Source organism: Periophthalmus magnuspinnatus, chromosome 23 (genome assembly GCF_009829125.3).
Source record: "Periophthalmus magnuspinnatus isolate fPerMag1 chromosome 23, fPerMag1.2.pri, whole genome shotgun sequence".
NCBI classification, from domain to species: domain Eukaryota; kingdom Metazoa; phylum Chordata; class Actinopteri; order Gobiiformes; family Gobiidae; genus Periophthalmus; species Periophthalmus magnuspinnatus.
The window spans coordinates 10,869,211-10,891,164 of NC_047148.1; the positions used below are offsets into that span (position 1 = coordinate 10,869,211).

The 21,954-nt window shown below is 37.2% G+C and overlaps 2 protein-coding genes across 2 annotated transcripts in view; both read right to left on the minus strand.

The window, feature by feature from the left end:
• Positions 1-12,311, minus strand: part of LOC117391747 (protein O-mannosyl-transferase TMTC2-like) — a 34,800-nt gene extending 22,489 nt beyond the window's left edge. Inside the window, exon 1 of the mRNA XM_033989644.2 lies at positions 11,910-12,311. Coding sequence (XP_033845535.1) covers positions 11,910-11,992 — 83 coding nt within the window. The 5' untranslated portion in view covers positions 11,993-12,311. The remainder of the gene's footprint in view (positions 1-11,909) is intronic.
• Positions 12,312-15,344: 3,033 nt separating this feature from the next.
• mettl25 (methyltransferase like 25) lies at positions 15,345-21,872 on the minus strand. Its single transcript, XM_055232024.1, has 11 exons — positions 21,589-21,872; positions 21,301-21,483; positions 21,128-21,237; positions 20,506-21,060; positions 20,227-20,374; positions 18,275-18,369; positions 18,053-18,082; positions 17,289-17,362; positions 16,346-16,514; positions 15,874-15,945; positions 15,345-15,537 (listed from the first exon to the last, which is right to left on the minus strand). The coding sequence occupies exons 1-11, from the start codon at positions 21,803-21,805 to the stop codon at positions 15,445-15,447; spliced, it is 1,746 nt and encodes a 581-aa protein (XP_055087999.1). The 5' UTR covers positions 21,806-21,872; the 3' UTR covers positions 15,345-15,444.
• Between the last annotated feature and the right edge of the window lie 82 nt (positions 21,873-21,954).

Sequence of the window (21,954 nt, forward strand, 5' to 3'; positions counted from 1 at the left end):
TACTGAGGGGGTTCTTTGTATTCTGCGGCCGTATGTGGGGCAGCCAGGCGGGCAGAGAGGCAGGCATTCACACAATCCTCAAAGTACAGCACAGGGCAGGCTCCTTTCAATTTTCTCTCTCTTTTGTGGGGGAAGGTAAAATCAGGGGAATACTATTAGAGATTTTGGGTTTCACTTGAATTTGTAATTAGCCAAAGAGGATGGACAATGTTTTGGATTTAAGGCTGTATGTCAACAATAAATGTATGCAGTATCTTTTATTTTCTTAATTTCAATTGTATCAAAAGTAAGAGAAGGAACCAGGCATTGTTACATGTGTCTCGATTCAGATAATAATGAAAATATTGGACCTTTTCCCTAGTGATACTTCAAACGAGTATACCATACGTTCAGATGAGTATATCAGTCATACTAGTTTTGATATCATAAATATCTGGGTATTTCTGACAGCCCTAATGTGAGCTGATAATACGTTGAAACTGACATTTTATCACTATATTACTACTCATTTTTTTTACCTCAACATCGAATAATATCTAGTCCAAAAGCTGACAGAGTTCCTTCTGTTCTGACGTCTGTCTATGTGCTATATTTGCCATCATTAAGTTTCAGAGACCATCCCAGTGACTCGGGCAGCAGTAATGAGACAGTTATGCTCCCTCAATGTTTTCAGGCCTTTAATGACTGGTGCTGGTGCATTATTTCCTGCATATTTCCCCTCACCTTGTTCTTTTCTGGGCTCATTAGCATCTTTTGCTTCATTGGCAATGTCTGGGATCATTTTCTACCACAGGATCATTTCAACATCTCTCTCTTTGTGCACCATTAATAGTGAGTGATGATACCAATCTGCTTTTGTTTGGCAACTTTCTCCCTTTTTCACTAACTACAGCTATCTGCCTTTAGTAGTTGAGTCGATTAATCGGTTGATGGTGTCTTAGCTGACCAAAATATGTATTAAACAACTAATTGTTTCATTTAAATTATAAGGATTTATTTGGGATAACAGTGGAAAGTTAGTGAGTGAGCTTTTGCATTTTTTGGTATTTATATGTAAAAGGGCAGATTAAATGATAAAGTTTAACAAGTCTTTATATAAATACATAGTTTCGTAGTACTTTTTTCTGAATGAATAGTTTTTGCATGAAGTACCATGTAGTCTTGTGAGTGCAGTTTGGTTCAGATACATAGAGACACATAATAGTTTTAAAAGCTTTTGCCACGCCCTCTTTTTAGTGAACTAGTTGACTGAGAATTTCTTTAGGCGACCACATTCCTATAGCCGACGTATTAAGCCAGCATACTAGAGCCCATACTGGTGGTAAATTTGCATATACTTGGCAAGTCTGCAAAACAAAGACATAACGACATAGCATAGTTCTATTCTTGGAGGTTTGTTCCAGATATATAGGGCATGAAGATAAAATTCATTCTTAAATCAGGATTTTTGTGCTACCTGTGAAAAATGAATGTGAAGTTGAATTCAAGCTGTTTTGCTAATGTTAAAAAGTGCTGTTTTTTTCTTAGATGATCTCATTAGAGTGACATTAGAGTGACAAATTATGCTGTCAACAGTTTATTAAAACATTTCAAGCAAAGCAAAAACATCTCTATGGAGACTAGTAAGTGGTAAACCCCTACAAGAAGTTAAATAATTATAGTACCTTTAAAGGGGCTGGCTGCTGCACCACTATAGTACCTATTTTGTTTATTTGGTTTCATTCGCCTATTCCCAATGTATTCAAAATATATGGACTGATAAGGTGTTTGGGGTGTCAAAGTCCACATGGGCACTGTCCTAATCCAATGTTAACCGTATTAGTAAGTGATCATAGACTGCACTGAGGGTGGGGTCAACTGGGTCTATTTACAGATAGATTCTTTATGAACAATAAATGAATATCTTGCACATTATATAAACACATAATATATAACACTTTTATATATAATACATAACAGTCACAAAAGAGCCTGGACTTCCAATCATTAGTAAGAAGTTGTCTTGTGGTTTCATCTGAGAGAGTTTTATCAGGCCATATGGTCCAGCACATAATGAATATTTCATTTATATTTGTTTGGTTACAGCATCTGTTAGATCAGGAAGTAAATGTTGTCATATGCTGCAGGAACACACCCAATGTATTGTAGTACCAAGACTTTCTCACAGTTGCAGAGGAAAGAGGGAAATTGCATGAATGTTAATGTCATAAAAATCACGCTCTTGTGCTGGGTGCAGCCAAGTCTTGAAAGATTTATGCTTAGCGTTGCAAAAGGCACCCTCCTTTCACAGTGTGTGAGATGACATCTGACATTCATTTGGCACATTTTATGCCTTCTCACCTCCGATTATTTCTTTTTTCCATCATCTAAAATGTTAATTGATAAAGTACAGGGTGGTATAAGATCTAAAATATGATAGATGACACAGAAAGTGAGAGCCTAATTTGTATTCAAGTCAGTAACCCACATTTTCTCTTTTTCTCAGTTCACTGGGTTTATCTTTTCATTGATTAAAAATAGCCCACGCTGTGTAGCCTCTAGCATTATTCCCTCACGTGCAGAATAACCACTGAAGTTTTTAAGAAGCAGGTTAAGTTATTTCAATTTCTAAAATAGGATTTTGAGGCAATAGTACAGTGGAATTTGGAAAATACATATTTAAGGGAAAGGTATTCTAGGAACAGGACATTGGGCTCAGGTGCTCAAATAAACCTAGTTACAGTCAAATCCAGGTTTTATTGCAAGAGACAAACACTGACTTTTTTTCATAAATGAGAAACGTCATCAAAGCCCTCACTTGGAAAATAGTAATGAATATATAAAATCCATTCAGAGCAGAAAAAGAATAACAATGTATAGAGTAAAGAAAGTTTGTAGCACTGTTGCAGCCTTTGACCGCAGCTTCACAATGAGTTGGGAATAAAAAAAAAATTACTAGGTTCAAAGGTGCACTATGTAACTTTTATGATAGAGGGTCTGTCTATTTGCATTTAGAGAGGCAATCCCCACTTACAGTAAGAAAACATGCATTTTTCAAGGTATTTTTAAGGAGTAAAAACACCTGTAAATGAATAATGCATGACAGGTCATTTAAATACCATACAGTGGAACATAGAGGGAAAGCATGAAACATCTGGTGACTAGGTTGAGAACCCACCCTGAGAGAAGTTACAACTAACTTTGTAACTATTGTACAACTACCAGACTCATTAAAAAATATTTGTAATCATTCAAGTTTCATTCAAGTTTGGAAATAAGGAAACAGGAACGAGACGCTCCCTTCGACTTTTCTTTGAGCACAGACTTCATTCAGAGATTTTCCCTATTTTTTTTCATCATGCCCATTTCCATCTCATTGCTTTTCCAGTAGATTGATTTATTAAGCCTTTGTGCTGGACTAAGTGGCTGATTGATCACCTTCCATTAACTGGTCTTACAATACCGAGGCGATCCGACAACAATGACACTCCTGCTGGCTCAGCTAAAAGAAACGCGAGGCACACCGGAGTGTTTCCTGAGAAATGATGTCAATAAAAGACTTTGATGAATCTTTAGAGCTGTGAGGGAACGGCTATGGAAAAATCAATGGATAATAAATCATGAGCTCTATAGGCCCTGGGTATAAATACAGAAAGGCTTGACTGACTAAAACATTCAGCTGGGCATTAAAGACACCAATGACAGCTTTTAGAGATGTTGAAATAAAAGGGATTTTCTGTGATGAATAGGAATGCACAGATGCCAATACTACTATAGAGGATTGGCTCTGAGAAACTGTGCTGAATTAGGTATAGACTAGAAGTATTTTTAAAGTTCTGTTTAAGTGTCAAAAAATGAAATGATCAACAAACAACAAAAGTGCAAAAATATCACTTTTTACGTTTAACATTAGTTTTAGTTTCAATTTTAGTTCTTTTTGCAGTACTTTTTTCCCAAGAACACTATACTTGTTTAAAAAATATGCATTTAAATACCATCAATATTTCGAAAATCTGCCTACCATATACCCCATTTAAACTAAATCCAGTAATGTTACAAATATCTTGACACCATGCCTTACGATATGCTACATACACGTGCAAGATTCTGTTTTCAAATTATTTTATTTGCTGCTCTGTAGAAGAAAAAAAAAGGCCTGGTTTATTGAGCTCTTATCAGCAAAACCACTGTGTCTCATTCACTGGTGGTATGCAGCCTCCAGCATATTATAGCAAACAAATGAGCAGCCAATCACACCATCCAATCTCTGGTTCCAATATGCTCCCCGGTTAATTACAGTGTCTGACTATGGCCATGTAATTAGGTGGCCTCTCTGCTGTCAGCGTGTGCCCACAGTGATAAATGTGATGCTTGATTAAAACTGGGCTGAGATTTGCGTGCAGGCAATGCCACATAATACATAAATCACACTGTGGAGTCTATGATTAAAACACCATTGAGATAAGGCTGTGTACTGATGCAACTCGTAGACATTGTGGCTTCAAGATTTACTACACGGCACAGAAAAATATGCATGTAGTCTTTGCGCTACATGGTACATTTATCAAGCCATGGAGAATAGAGATTCCCGAAAGGGGCAATAAAACAAATAAAGAATATTTTAACATTCTGAAATGGGCCTGTTTTGATTTTTATATCTCCTATTCCACAACTTCTTCAAAAAATATGAGCACAATATGTTCTGGTGGCTGACCTATATTTCAAGGAGTGAATGACCAATAAAACACATAACATTTTAAACATGGTTCACAAAGACAAATCCTTTCAATGGCAAGGGGATACAGAGTTGTGTAGAGTAGGTGTAGTTAAGGTTTGGATGTCTGCCATTGTTTTTCCAGTATCCATATACTCACTTGGGCCTGTTTAAAGTGACTAACCAACACAAAGACGACCACATATGAGTCCAACTGACTGACTAGACTGATAATAGCCCAACGTAAATAAATCCACTCCAAATGGGTCCACTGTCTATTTAATTCATATTCTATAAAATGTTGGACAATTTGCTCAGAATTCTTAGCAGGATTGGTTATATATTTGTTTACAAACTATGTTTAGTCATAAATTCTGTTTAAATTAAGATGAAGTTTTTAGTCATGAACATTTTAATCTGTTGAGCCTTTGGGATTGAGTTTTGCCAAAGAAACAGCTGAGAAACAAAGCCACATTCTGTTCAAGCTGAAGAGCCTTCTGTCTAAGACTGGAAATTTAGCTTACCACCAGAAGTTGTTTTATAATTTGTTCACTAATTAAAACATGTAATTTAACAATTGTTCTTATAGTTTCTCACATGCCACTCTGGTAATGGGGAACTATACCACACTAACACACCATGAAGTACTGTATCCAATGGGGAATAGGTGCTCCTTTCTTGTGCCGTGACCAGTTGTCACATTCCAGCATTAGGAAATGAGAAGCAGACAATATCGAGGGGTACCACAGGGGCCAAGCCAAAACAAACCTCCTCCTTTCACTGTATGCTAATTATGCAAGACTTTGATGTGCAATCTGTGAAACTTGGCAAGTATCTGGACTATTCATCTCAAGTTTAAAACAAGTAAAATCATCATTAACCATGGATAACAAGGTTTAATGGTGCTGGATGCTATCAGTGTGGTATAAACCTGTACAAATCAGTCATAATGTATTTTTCATTTTCATTATTTTACAAGACAAAACACTGCATATTCATATTTACAATGTAGCCAAATCAACAAGAACCAATTTCTGCGAGAACATGGGTAAGTCTCATAATCAGAGCATACAAGCTGCCAAAAACAGCTTCATTTAAAAACAGCCTTGAGAATGAAACAGAATTATCATCTCATAATAATAGTACAGAGCATGTCTCCCTTTCTGAGATAGAGTGCAGGACTAAGCCGACATGAAGTCAGAAGTAACATCATGACAAAAGCATGTAGGACTGGGTTACAAGAAACTCCGGCCAAGCTGTGCTTTAAGTTGCATATAAATCACTGACAGTATGCAATGCAGTCCTGAACATGGTTTTCTAACACATTAGCAACAAGTTATTTTGGTTATGATTTTTGCTATAAAAGCTATTAAGGTCAAGGAAAAATAATTAGAGTACTAGAAGTGTTTACAGGACGTTTTGATAAGAGAAACCACTTCTTGGATCAGGAACGTTCTGTTTTGGGTTAATAATGGCAGAAGATCCACTTAATGTGAGCAGGTTGGTGAATTATATGGTGAATAATTATTTTATATATCGCAAGTTGTTCAAATGAAGAACGGCCTTATTTGTAAATGTGCATGTCCTTTCTGTTCATTAGTTAAAACCTCCCTAAAACCACTACTGCACAGTACAATAATCAATAACAGCAGTTGTAGCGGTTGGGAAGGCAATATTTAAGCAATATGTGATAAATGGGAGCCTGGCCAGGATCTGTCTCCAGCTGTGATGTGACAGGGACTTGCTGACATTACTATCAAAGGAGCAGAGATGATGCATTTATAACTGGCGAGGGTAGATGAAATTGTTGGTGTCTGTGTAATAGATAGGCTGGATGTGGGAAAGCGGTAATGAGTACACCACGGGGGGAAAATATCACTGTGGATTTTCTGATGATACGCACAGAGCATAACCAATGGTGACCTCTAATCTGAGGCCCTGCTCTGTCTACACTGCATTAGGATATCCCTTGCTGCAAAAGGGAAATAATTGATTTCCTATGATACAGACACAGTGTTGTTTCACTTTCTTGTCTGGCAAAGTGCAGCTTTTTCATCACAAATGCAGCAATGGCCATGATGTTATTGCTATATGCATTATTCAGTAACCTTAAAATGTACCATAATGAAATAAAAGCATAAATACAATTATACTAAAAGCTCATTGAATGTATAGTAAGCATGTTTTAGTTTTGTTTACGAAAAAATCTGTAGGATCAGTAATAGATCCGGACAAAAGCATTCATTTTCAAGTCAATTTAGACTTAACTAGTGTTAATAGCAAATACATAATTCAGTCTAGATTATTTTCTGTCTTGTAGTTTAGGCCCCTGGGAAACTGTTCATTAACTGTTGATGTGCTTATAATGTTTTCAATAAATGTCAGTGTGAAGAAACATAGAACATTTCTGAAGAACATTTTGGCACATATATCAAAAATAAATTACATTGTTGTCACAGCCTATTTGGAAACCAATGCATCCACCCCCTGCCTTATCCACTGATCCATGAATATCAAAATGATGGTTCGGAGCACATTACAGTCAGTAGAAAAGATAAATACACTGGCTGGTTTGAGGTTGAGCTGACCGAGGCAGAAAAGCAGCCATTATCAAATGCAAATTTCTCCCATTTATCAAAAGCCTTTCCATAACCGCCATGTTTAGCCAAGCACCTCTTTACCTTATCTCCAACAAAGTACCTGTGGAAATACTGATACACTGAGGAGAGTAGAGCAATGCAGACACTACTCTCAGACAACAGAGGTGCATATATATTGAACTAAGCTTAAAAAGGCAGTTTGACAGAAGAAAATGGGTAACTGCAAACCTACATAAAATGATAAAAGGATTGTTGTGCAAAAATGTAAGTAACATTAATAATAATTCTCAAGTTATGGTCAACACAAAGCTCTATTTTTAGTAATTCTAAAACATTCTCAGTCCTTTGTCATCACTCCCACAAATAGCTTCCCATTGTGACAAAAGAGTAGTCCTCAAAAATAACACAGCTGTACTGAGAGCTACACACTTCCTCTATCAAGCATTCAGCACCACACTCTCCTCTTTTAGGCTCTTATCAGAAGGAAACAGGAAGAAGAGAAAGGCTATCTCCATCTTCAGGCTGAATAATCTGGTCCAGGATGAAATATGAACAGGCCAAATCCCCTCCAAGCATTTAAAAGTTCAGTGTGTAGATAGCAAATAATGTATTGTATATGGAAGTCTGACATTTAAATGGAAAGCAAAATGCCTCAAGACATAATTAATAAATACTCCCAAATGTAGGCTACTGCATACAAGGCTGCAATGCTAAAGAAATGCACATACATATCAGCACAACCTTCAAAAAGCCCCCCAAAATTAAAATAAAGTTAACTAATTACATATGCTGGTCAAGCTCCGTATCAAAGAGTAATCTGATGTTTGTTCAAAGCATTGGTTCAGAACTCAACTTTAATTAGGAATGGTGACAGCTAGGGATTCCTACTTAGTCCGAGAACTCCCGTCATATTAGGTTGAATGTCATCGGATGACGTTTGACAAAAAGGCAGATGGTCGAAATGTTATGTCTAACCATCGGTCTACATTTCTATAGCCCAGCTCACATCAGTAGCAAGTACTGAAGTCGTCTTGAGTGAAGCGAGTCACCTGATCTCCCCTAAACTCGTTCAATCACTCTCCTAGTGTTTTTATGAGGTGAGTAGTCTAATCCCGTTTCCCACACACTATGTCTCCATAGTAGACTCCGTTCTGGCACCAAAGACTTAAGTGTTTTCTATCCTACAATTACAGTACCTTGTGTTTTACAAGAGTTAGCTCAAGCATGAAAAGGGGAAAAAGTGGGTGGTGGTAGGTTAGAGCTTTGGTGCCAGTGCTGCTGAGCGAATGCATTTTTATTGGTTTAGTGGAGCACTTGGCACTTACAATGATGAAAGTAGCTCTACATAGCCAACTATACGTCCACACTGATTTTAAAGCTATTTTATTTATTTATTTTATTTTACATGTATTTGTCTCAACTACTGCCTTTGACATGACCATTCATAAACATTTTGGTTTTTGTAGTATTCATCGATTCACTGAGACAAAATTGAAACACGAGTAACGCATTTCAGAAACATAAACTCCAACATAGGCTATACATACTCTGTTATATTTAGGTCAGAGATTCTCAATCAAAAATCATTATCCCTTGACATGGCTTGGCACACATTGTTCCCAGATCGAATAGACCACTGTGAGAGTAAAGCCCTTTCCATCAACTAAACCATCCACTCCATTATCTGCTGACAGACTCCACATGACTGGAGAAAAGCTGTCAGCGCTTCAGAAAACACCACACTTCTCCTGGTACAGAGGAAGTGAGCGGTCAAACTCAACCGGATTGTTTTTCAAAGTCACAACAGTGTGCTGCCTATAGTGAAATCCAACCACTTCACACTCATTTAATTTTCTGTTCTGACAGCTGTTCTGACAGAAAATCCACACACGCTGAAAGTTGAGATCCAAAAGCTATTGATTACAAAAGGTACAAGAGGGTGACTTCTTATGATTGCTGTGATCCCCAGATTGGTTTTGGTTTTATATTTCGCTAGCAACTGCTCTAATCCATACATGAAGTGCAGCTTGGTTTAAAGAAGGGAAGTCAACAGCAGCTTCTAAGTGTAATATAATGCAACAAAAGACTTATTAGCTTACACAGTTGACGTTGGTAGAAATTTATGTCACGACTGCTGAGGGTATGAAGGGTCTCAACGCACTAAAGCCCATAAGGAACACAGATGGGACAAAATTATTGCAGCACTTTATATGCAGTTTGGGGTATCATGTTACTGAAAGCGAAACATTAAATTATATGGAGGGATATTGTCAATTGAAATTAAACATGCTATTATTATACAGCCTGGGTATACAATGCTAATGGAAGCAAATGAGTGGCTGCTTGAAAAAAGATATTTGGAACTGCACGGCACAAGAGTCAATCAAGGCACTGTAGCAATTGACATTCAAATATTGGATCAAATTTCAAGATTATTTTATTGTATATAGGAAAAATGTTAAGTATTTTAAAGCACACATTTACTGAGATTATCATGCCTATATTTCAATCATTAAACATGATCAAATGAGAAATTGTGATCATATATTGCATTGAACTATTCTCCAGCAATGGGATTTTGACAGCTCTCCATCTTTGCACATGACAAAGAATACCACAGGATGTAAAAGCCAAACCTCACCAAAGTCAAGCACTTCAACCACAGACTGCAGCTCTGAGACAAAGGGGGAGATGTTTTCATAGTAATTCCCACTGGGACCATTATTCATTTGTGCTTCTTGTGGAGGGGAGTGTGACGTGATGGGGGTCACAGATGTTAGGATACATGAGTCAGACTGCTGAAAGCCACAGGATGCATTCTGTTTTAGCGTGCCGCTGTGCAACCTGTAGTGCTCTCCTGCATAAAGACATTTATTACTAGGTCAATATGGCAAACAAAAGTGACAAAAAGAAATGTCACAGTCTCTCTGACGGCCATTGAAAAAAATTAAATAAAACAAAAAATAAGTATTAATTATAATATTATTTTATTATAATAAATTTAAATGTTTTAATCAGCAGCTTTGTAAAAAATACCAAGTTATCATAATATAATATATAAAACAAGTGTAATGTGAACAGAAGACCAAACACATCATGTTGTATATGAGATAAATCCAAATGTATTAGGTATAATAATAATAATAATAATAATAATAATAATAATAATAATAATAATAATAATCTGAATTAATCAATCTCTCCCTTTTTTCTTTTTGATAAATATTGGGGGACTGGACACTGGGAAATTTGGAATAGATCAATCCTAAAGTAACTGCCCACAGGTTAAATTTAATCCAATAACTACCAGCAGAATTGGACAAGAACTCGCAGAAGATGTTTTCTTTGTAACCAGTGACCACTGACCCTGACAACTGCCTAAAGAAAACCACTTAACAGACCCTAACCCGAACATCCCATTGAAAAATTATCTACTTTCACCATCTCGTCTACTCAGTAAAAGCATAGCATGTGACATGTAACAAGATTACAAGGTCAAATGTCAGATAAGAAGCTCCTTGTGTTAAGCAATTTCAGTGAACAAAACCGAAAAAAGATAATTGATGAAAAGAAACACATTTTGAAAGACCATAACTCGTTTAGAATTCTCAAAGGCAGAGCGCATATGATTCTTGACCCTAAAAGAGAAAGCGTTTGATGAACAACCAGCAAGGCCAAAGCTGTGATTTGTATTCAACCTCTTCTATCTGGGTGCGCTGAACCAAAACAAGGTGTCTCTCCCTGCAGTGTAAATTATCGTTGTGACTATGATAGATATGGCACACAGTCGGTAGATGTTGAACTTTGGCTGGTGTGAGCCTGAGTGTAAGATGGGCCACGCTGTGTTATCTGTCACTAAAGGGGATTCAAGCAGCACGCATCCTGACAGCCTCACAGTCTCATGGTCACATCTACACTCAAAGGTGATGGATGCATTTGTGGTGGTTTACTAGTGTGGTGTAATGCAATGGGGGGGGTGTGATCTCCATTTATATAGAGTTATTTCATTTTGGCATTAAACACTGTGGAGAAAAGACAAATCAAACGGGAAATAACCCAAAATAAACATCAAAAATTGGTATAAAATTAGTATTTCACATTTGAATCTGTCACTTTCATTCAAAATATGTTGGGGTTTTTTATGCTGGGTTTTAATTATAGGCCAATTCTAATCCTGAAATATTTCACCTGGTGCAACATACTCTCCCTGTCCCTGTAGTTTTGCATTCATCTTCTGTAGTCTATTGTGAAACCACTCATAGACACAAAGGAAGCCAATTGGTGACTGTATGTTTTCACATGTTTCTTTTTTTCACTGGCCAAGCAAATTGTGCCTGGTCTTTTCAGTTTAATATATATATATAAAAACATGTTAAAATTATTAGTGGTTTGAAACAAATACTACAGGTCATTGTCACATAACACTCATTAGAATTAATTGCTACTGACCAAAAGTTGCCTGGTTTAAAGTGACTACAAATAGATTTATTCAGTCCAGCCTCAGGACAAAAGCGCGCAAACAGGCGGCCAGACGCAGCGACCCATCCCACACGGCGCCGTTGTGCGGATGACAAGTGTACTTTGAGATTGGGGATGTTGGCAGCAGAACAACCTACCTGTCATCGTAGCAGAAATCCGCATCCAGCGTGTTTACGTAGAGACCCACAGCCACAGCGGTACACGCCAGCTCCGTGAACATCTCTCCAGAGTCCGATCAACGTGTCACAAACCGGGATTAATCAGGCGAAAAGGTGTCGGTAAAGTCTGTGTCACCCGCTCGGCAGCACGGCTTTCCGCGGGAGAGCGCACATTTCCCGATACAGACAAAGTGTGTCAAAGTTTGCCATCTTTCCTCTAACCCATGGTCGTTTCCGGGGTGTCCCAGGCGCAGAGTGGCAAAGCTATCAGCGTGTGACAGTCAAAACAGCGGGCATCTTGGCTGTCTTCTCTGTCCGAGCATCTCCGAGCTTTGGCACCGCTCAGAGCAGAGCGGAGAGGCGCATGTGGTTTTCAAGGACGAGCGCGCATGCGCAGTGTCGATGTTCTGCATTGGAGGAAAGGTGGTGACTGAAGTAAACATTTAACTCAGTATCTTTCTATGCTGCATTTCATTGCCCTTTTATGATATCATTATCCACACATTGTCAATCCAAGCGGTCCCAGAAGTAGCCTAATTATGCCATGTTTTGTGGAATTGCATATGGTTGATAATTTGGGTCAATAATTTGTAACCTAGACATATTAGGCTAATGTCTTGTCAGTTTGACAAAGAAATAGGCTATGCAACATCTGCATTCTAAAAGAGTTGCTTAACATATAAATTTAACACACATTTTTACATCTTTATTGTAGTTGTGTGTGCACCTGAGGATGACCTTTGTGAAACATACACACAATCTGCCTATATGTGCACATTATAAATCACTGTAATGCAGACTGCACACTGTGAAAAATGATATTTACACAACTCCCCTGTAACTGCTGGTAATAATCTCCTGTCATGTTAATCTTTGAACTATTGGTTCATTCTAAACCACACATTGCTCAGGTGACCAACATGAACCACATAAAGTAATGTGAGACACACAAACAACTGTCAGGCAGTTGGCAGCTTATATTTAATCTACGGTGTAGCAGCTGAGGCATTGGTCCTGCATTCACTTTTGCCAGTGGTTTAACATTAAGTATTTTTCTTTGTAGGCTATTTGATTTCTTACACTGTTAAAATAAGCTTGTTCTAACAATAGAAGAAAGACAAACAGTGGCCGAAGAACAACGGTAGATAGAACTGTAGTATCACTTTAAGTACTAATATTTCGTTGACTGTTGGGCACTTTGCTTGGACAAAGGTTGATGTGGACAGCATTTTTTTTCAGCTTTTGATTGATGAAGGTACACCTCTAAACCATGTGTCATCCAGTAATATTATTGTGAATTCTGGCCGGCCTCTCAGGACACCAGCTGGACTGAAGTCTGCCTCACAGCCAGAGCTCAGGGCAGACACGACAAGCAGATGGCAGGGGGATGTTGCCTATGGGGTGTTAGGGCAGGAGCTAACCATGATCGGGACAGTGACAGAGCAATATGGCTTTAGGTTACACAATCACTGTCTGGTCCTAATTCACTTAACAAAGCTTGACCTTGACCCTGAAATCTGTTGGAGTATTTAGGATGTTTTCATAAGTAACACACTGTGGCTCACTTATTCCTCTCTGTCAAATTGTAACAAATGAGACTGAGTAAAGTTCATATATTATAGATCACTTGATATGGACTCGCTGTGGTACGCAAGTGTCCATAGGTGATGTTTAGAGACTACAGCATAGTAGTAGTCATTTTTTCACAATCTATTTCTGGCACCTGTTCAACTAAGTCTGAAAATAAATTACACAAAGACTGCATACAGAAGCAGAATATATTTTGTTTGATCATATATTTTTCTGTTGTAGGATACATGCATTGCTTTTGAGGAAGAGCAGGCCACTCCTGTGACTCTAAAGGTCATATATATAAAATACATATAGACCAAGGTGTGCTAATGTATTTCTCATTTGAATATGTTGTTTGTCTGCCTATAAAGTGGCTTTTCCTCTGCTCAATTTTTAAGTAAACCTTACTCCGGATCCAATGGCCATCAGTCCAGCAGATTACTATCACACAGGAAGAGGAGGGGACAGTCTCAGTATGCCCTAAAACAGCACCATTGACATTTGACTTTAGCAAAACTGGACTATTTGGACTCTGACAAATGACTACTAGTTAATCTAAATGAGAGGAAAGGCACAACATGTAAATAATGCAACCATACCATAAAACAAAACCTTATCGTTAGAAAGTAGAGCACATCCCCAGGCATTCACCATTCGTCCATTTGGTATTAGTTCATTCATTAAAAACCTTCAGAATAATGAAGAAAATCTCTGAAATGTGTGGAGGGTTGCCAATCCAAACACGTAAACAGATTTGACTCAGGCTTGTTCCTTTTTCCTGTACCAAAGGTGTTCATGACAAGCACTGATCTTTAAAGGAAATGCGTCCGTTCACTTGTGTCCTGCTCTAAATGTGACAATAGCTTGGAAGGGCATACTTAATTGTAACTATTTCTGTTCTTGAGCCTTGGTCATACAGCTATTTTCTGATCTCCGGTTAAGCTCAATGTCACTCGCTGCTGGAGATACTTTCTTAATTGTAATTCTAACACTGTTGACAATATTTATCATTAATTTGCATTTTATGTGTGGTTATTCAAGAATATAATTGTGCTAATATACTAAACATGACCTTACAAAACCTGATATGCAAGTAAAAAAAAAAAAACAAAAAAAAAATCTCAGAACAATTATAAACAGATTGAAATAGCTTTTGTGTGCTGGGATCAGGAACCAGAAGCCTGTCAAAGAGAAACATGCTCCTGTATGCATGCCTGAGCTAGAGATGACAAAAAAAGAACTATAAATGGGTGCAGATGTGCAGGTGGCAACGTGACAAATAACATGCAAATGGAGAAAGTAGAATGAATGCTGTAAGAAACACACTTGTTATTATGAATAGGGTTTTTCTATTTACATCCAATGCGTTGTATACTGAGCTATGAGTAAACATACACTGTAATTGTCACTGTGGTCAATGTGACTTCTGATTAAATAATATGTATTTTTTCTATTAAAGATGAAAATAACAAATCTGAATTCTTTGCATGGAGTACTAATGCAAACAATCATTGAAGCCCTGTGAAGTAACATGACCAACTTGGAAAAATACAAAGGGAGAAATGTTTTTTCCAGATTTTTACCCAACTCTGCCCAAACCCCGGTGCTGTGACTCCCACAGCAGCCCTAAAACAACTCAGGCTCTATGTGGTCAAAGACAAAGAGCTGGGACACATGTGCTTCAATCAAGTGGATTGGCATACAGGTTTTCCAGGTGTTTTCAGCAAATCTATTTTAAAACCTCTATCATTTAGAACAAATGATAGATGAATTCAGTTGCATAAAAAACAGAATTTATTCTCGCTCAAAATAAGATCAATTTAAATATTTGGTTAAAATGTGGCTTATAATTTACAGTTTCTCTAAAATACACCTTTTATAGGGGATATATGGAAGAAAAAAAACCAATTATAAAGTCAGTTACTGATTGTTGACAGCCGCTTCATCTGTTCTTCTTGAGTCCAATGACAGCATAGCATCTCGGTGAAAGCAGAGGATCAAAGAGCTGAACCAGAGCTGAGAATGATACATTTTCCTATGGGTAGACAAAATCCACACACAATTAAAATAAAAAGGGCTTCTCTTCCCCGTCGGGTCCGTAGCTCTTTTGAAAGTCTTACAAAGCTTTTGATATTTTCTCCAGAGACTGAACATCTGTAAAAATATTGTGCCAGGTGTACTGCTGTCAGCGTAAACTGTAAAACTACTTTCTCACAGTTGGTTGATACATTTACATGCAAAAGCTGAAATGTTACTGTAGGTTTTAACATGTCTTTAAACTAAATCACAGTCAAATTCAAATATTTGCTACCTGCTTGTTCATCTTCATCTGCTATGTGTTTATAATTTGTATCACTCTCACAATGTTTACCTGTTCTTTGAGGTAACACAGACGGTCCAGAAGGATTAAGCCTTCAATGCATGGTGCCAGGGTCAGTTTTAACTACATAAGAAAGAAAAAATCAGTAAAAAAACCACACAACAATATATAGTTGGTTGAACTATTAGTGACGGTCCGTTCGGCTAAGACCTAGCAGTAAGAACTGATCGTTTGTAGTGAATCAGAAGAACCGATTCCTGCTCAGATCTGCTAAAATCAATACTAGCAGAACAGAAATATGGGTTGAACAAATTAGAAAATATAGCAAAATATATATTAACAAACACAAGATTGTAGTTTATTCATTTGTATGAATAAAATGCTCAAAAAAATTTAAGAGCTTTTTAGAGCCACAAGAGAGAGTTCAGCACTGGGATCCATTCCATTATAGAAGTATCTTTAAAAAGAGCCAGACTCCTCATCACTAATTTTCTTACCAGAAAGTGACATGACAGACACTAACCATACTAAAGGCCTGTAGCTCATTCATCCGCAGCCTGTATTTGTCGTGGTAACCCTGGATTTCATTATCGGGAAGCTTTGCCTCATCAAGCTCCAGTTTTTGCAAAGCTCTCCGCACGTACTCCACAAATGATTTAGTCTTGGAGTAAACATTGCCCACTCGTTTTTCACTGTGGATGAAACAAACACATAATTCAACTGTCTATGCACTGTCCTTGTTATCAGCTCACACCAAGCAACATTAGCAAACAATCAAGGTTCAAAATTACTTCACTTAATCCTTTTGTGACTGTAGTGTTTTCGTTTAGTTCAAATTATTAACTATTAAATTATTATTAAATGTCAACACAGTACACTAAACACTAAATCCCTTAATTAAAGTGATACTTAGCTGCACTCAGAACTGTTCTAGAGTGATTCATTTTTTAGATAAAAGTGTATAACGTTTATTGTAGTGGTGTGTTTCTAAACATTTTATTGCAAATGAGATTCAATAATTTCTAATCATCAGTGACATGCTTGGGTCTTTTTAATCAGGAAGTCTACAGTCATTACTCGGTCAGTAAAAAATGTGGTTTGGAGGAAGACAATTTACAATTTTTGTGTCACTATTGTTTATACTAATAATGAAAGTCATTTTTAATTTAAATAAAAAAAAAAAGCTTGATAAAAGGAAAAACACTGAGTAAGTTTTTGTCATATTGCCCAGTCACAATTTGCTGCCAAAACACTGAAATGAACCACATAAAACCAAATATGGCTTTATAAATGGATCTAATGGTTCCCTTTCACTTCAGGGAATATTAAAAAATAAAAATAAAAGTGATGAAAAAGTGTATAGCTATATAGAGGCAAAGTAGTGAATTAGGGTGTGCTTAATATATTACAGTTTAAATCTGAAAAAACACTCTCCAGGATATTGTTGTCTAGTGTGTACACAGTACCTTTTAAATGATCCATAGTGGTCCCTGAGTATAACATGCAGTACAGCCCGATAAAACAAAGACTCCATTGGAATCTGAACAAAAAGAAACAACCATCAGGGAGTTAACTGGATGAATATTTTTCACAGTCACAAACAATTAGAGGTGTTTTTAGATTTAATCTACAGTTCTAGGCTTGACTAGTGAGACAGAATCAGTCTTACTTTGATTGCATGAATATTTATAAACATTCCATATTAATAACTGCATGTATCATGTATCGATTTTGGCATGGAAGTATGTGCTACATATTTGAAATACACTTACTGCAGTCGAAAATACAAAAATATTGTAGTAGACTTACTATAGTGTTAAAAGCATTCAGCTCTCCAACAACTCCCCTGTATGTAACTGACAAACGCTGTTAAGTTATGCAAATCATTTTGATATTTACACTGTATTTCTTCTTACAGCATATCAGATTTTATTTGTTATTTTAGTTGTTATTTATTTATTTTATATTTACTTTTATTTTACTTTACATGTGTATATTTGCATACTTACTTGACACATGGTTTTGTAAATTTTAATTAGATTTGATTAATTAATTAGTTGTGTCTACATTTTATTCACTGTTTGTTATTACGAGACATTCTTTTTATGTAATTTGAACTACTGTGAACAAGTAATTTAAGATGTGGATTGATAATAAGTCTGTTCTTTCTGCCTTTTATTAAAAAATTGTGCAAGTACTCTCTTCTGAGATATTAACAATAAAAACTCACCCCTTGGCCATGAGAAAACCTCTCCAGTGCCTGTAGGTAAACAAAACATGTTCATTCGCATGTAATCTGGACACCTAGCAAAGACAGAATGTACAATGTTTCCTATTTACACACAGAACTTGATAGGGCCATAACCTTTGCCAATAAAAAGCCACAACAATGTGACTTTTATAGGTTGAGGTTACTTTTGGTAGACATAGTTAGCGTGTCTTTAAACCTCACCAAGCACGCAGACATCCTGGCATTTCTTCCACAAAACCAGGACTGGTCACGAAGGTACTGACTCAAAGGAAATCCATTTACAGCATGTGATCCCTCTAGAAAAAAGCACACTATTTTAATTTTGTATTGATCTATGAATTTATGTAAAGGTCATAGACACAAAATGGTGTTAAAGCCACATTATGTAACTTTTCTGGAGCCACCTGCTTGTCTCCATAGATGTTATTGCTTTGCCTTAAATATTCCACATTATGGCACTAAACTTGTCCAACTCTATAGTGACATGCAAGTGACACCACCAGGCTAAGTTATAGGTCAGATGGGCAGAGGTGAGCCCGCTTACAGTAAGATTGCATCATGTTTTAAGTTATTATTGAGGGTGACAGATACATGTAATGCCAGTGGGACATCTCCAATGAGACAAGAAGGTGATGGATCTTCCACTGGAAAAGCTACATGCAGCTTGACGTATTATTCAGCATGAATCTTGTCACATCATTTACATTGAGCCTTGAACAGGACACACGCACACATTTCAATTTGTGTGGTGAGTACTTGACAACCCAGCATCCTTTTATGTCATCTGAAAGGGTCAGTGAGAGAGGGCAGGAGCACTGAACCCAAAGGGATACAGTTGGAGGAAACACTAACAACACATGTGCAGCGGTGACCTGATGAGTCTAACAAACTGTTATGGACGTAACAAAAGAGTACAGCAGCATCATTTTTACATGGATCTTCTTCCTAGTTTTTCATTCTCAGTTTGCTCCTTTTCACTCTGTTGGCCCAAACCTCATTTTAAAGGGGCACAATGTAACTTTTCTTGTGGAGAATCTGCCATCTACTTCTTTCCATAGAGATGTTATTGCTTTGCTTAGAATGTTTCTCATCATGGCATTGAACATAGCTATTTCACATTTATTTATTTTTCTTTTTTCATTGCTCAAATATACATTGAAAAACATGTATTCTTACTGTGATTTGGCCTAGTGGCATCACCTGCTTGTCCCCATGGTGATAGACATGTTTAATGCCATACTATGGAACATTACAAGAACACAAATAACATCTCCTTACAAACAGGTTGTGGATCCTGTTTTCATCACAGATCCCACCAGAAGAGTTGCATAGTGCACCTTTAAGTTTATTTTTCTCAGATACCTAAATAAACCTTAATTGTGAAAGTATGTATATTTGTACATTTGGTATAGTGTTACAGGACTCAGTGTAAAAGCCTCATAGACTAAAAGCATTGTGTCAGCTACAGATATCATCCTATGTGTATCCGTGCAAATATTTAGCCCCTGGGTTATGTCTCGCATACTTATCTGAGTGAAGATGGCGCCTCTGTGAGTAAACAGTGTCAGGTTGAGTGATTCCAAAAAGCTTTAAAAATTAATCATTCTATTCAGTTAATTGGTTACTTACAATATGTTATCCTTAGTGGCTTAGTGGTTTATTAAAGCTGAGTAGGCCACTATCGAAACTGGCTTGATTTCAAGTTGGTACAACCAAAAATTTTTTGAGTTACTCACAGGATTTAGGTAATTTTTACACTTTGCCTTTGTATTATTTACAGACTATGGACTTAAAGCAATGACCCCTAAAATGTTGTATGAGGTTCCAGAAATCATGCACCTCTATCAATGGTTTTGATACAGGGTGTATTATGATAATAATAATAATAATAATAATAATAATAATAATAATAATAATAATAATAATAATAATAATAATAGTATAAGCAACATGGGGGTGTATACCATAATACGTAAATAGAGACATATGTCACAACTAGGCAGTGAAGACTATTGAGAAAGTATAGAGAAGAAAGTCGTTGTGAATGATTTGCATGAAATTTGTTTAAATAAATAAAAACCACAAATACAAGCAGCAGTCAAATTCACTTAAAACCATATATGACTTGGATGCCTATGCATGTGTGTATTTACCCTCAGCTGTGGGGTCAAACTCTTCAGACAGTAGGTGATAACAACAGCCCACACTGCAGACTGCACTTAACTCTGTTTTAGCCACAAACATCCTCAGAGAGCTGGGAGCCAAGTCCCCACAAGTGTGTAAGCCTACAAGAACTGCAGCCTAGTGATGGCAAAAAAAATATAGATGTTAACATTTATTCATAATGCACCATGAAAATTAGCTTCACTAAACTTAACTTAAGTACTGACATAAACAGATTTTTCATGTGTATACAGTTTTGTTTTGCTCACCTGTAGTCCACTGATTAACTCTCGTAGTTCTGTTTCTGCAGTAACATAAGATGTGATAGGTGAAAACAAGGGACCTTCACTGCTACTTGTGTTTTGGGCTTTTCTTTCTAAATTCTCCTGCTTCCTCTTCTCTCGTTCCTCTTTGGTCAGTTGGCTAGAAGGTGCTCTCAATGATGTTGTCTCAATCAAATCTAAAGATAATGCGTTTAAAAACAAGTCGTCTGAAGATTCTTGGTTTGTCTTGTCTGGTTCCAAATGTTCCTCTATAACATTAGGCAAATCATCCCCTGATGACGATGGCATTTCTGTCTTTTCTACTTCTGTTCTTTTGTCAGTTTGTGTTATGTTGTTAGACTTTATTTCTCCTTGAGGTGTGTTCCTTTTCTTTTCTTTGCTGTGTTGCTGGAAGGCCTTGGAGAATTTTTTAAGTTTCCGGTCTCTTTCCTGGGCTCCATGGGTGTTTGTACTGGAGGAGTCAATACCATACACCTGAAGGCCATACTGCATTGACAAGAAGGAGCTCAAATAGCCCTTCCCTGAGCCAACATCTATAATCTAAGGGGAAATATGCACCTGGTTATCACTGATTAAATAGATTGTTTCCATTGGGTTAGTGGGTTACCTGTTTGACTTGGCATCCCTGGGCCAAATGTGCTACAATCTCAGACATGCACTGGACTTCATGGGACTTCTTAGAGTTCATAAACTCATCTGTTTCAAGCGTAGCACAAACTGCAGAGCAGAAACAGAGGATTTTAATATTAAGTTCTTCCCTTATCCATCAAATTCTCACACCTGCATTTGTTGTTGAAGAACCTGAATTTGAGCAGATTTGCTGCATAGACAATAGCAGCTCCTCTCGGCTGAGACAGATACCAAGACCAGGAAGAGAGTGCATCCTTGCTGCTTCTAGCATTTCAAAAATATTTACCAGACGATGGGATTCAGGGCAAAAACCAAATGTGGCTTGAACTTTCTCTACACAGAGAAAATACTGTATATTAGGCAATTTTTTACATTTTATAAATGCAATAATGTCATGTATAAATTGGATAAATAAAAAGAAGAATACTTCAAATTTACCATTTTCTTTGCATTTGTGCTCCCTCTGGTGGACTCCGTGGGTAATGACAGCTGACAGCACCTCCTCTGGTGCCACATCCATGAAGTGACTCCACACATCGTGGGTGTAAAACTCTACAGTGTGCGCGTTAGCGATGCTCAAGGCTATAGCCAGAAACCGCTTGACTTCATCTATCTTTTGTTGAACGTGGGTGAGGCTCGGTGTAGCCGACATCATGTTTAAAATGTATTTTTAAGGAAGACTTGTGTGAGACATGTAAGCAGTCTTCTCTTCCTCAAAGGGTCTAGGCATAAGCAGTAGAAAATTCACAGATTATAGTTTGCATGTTTCTATTTTTTATCGCGCGCTCGGGTCCCAATACTTTT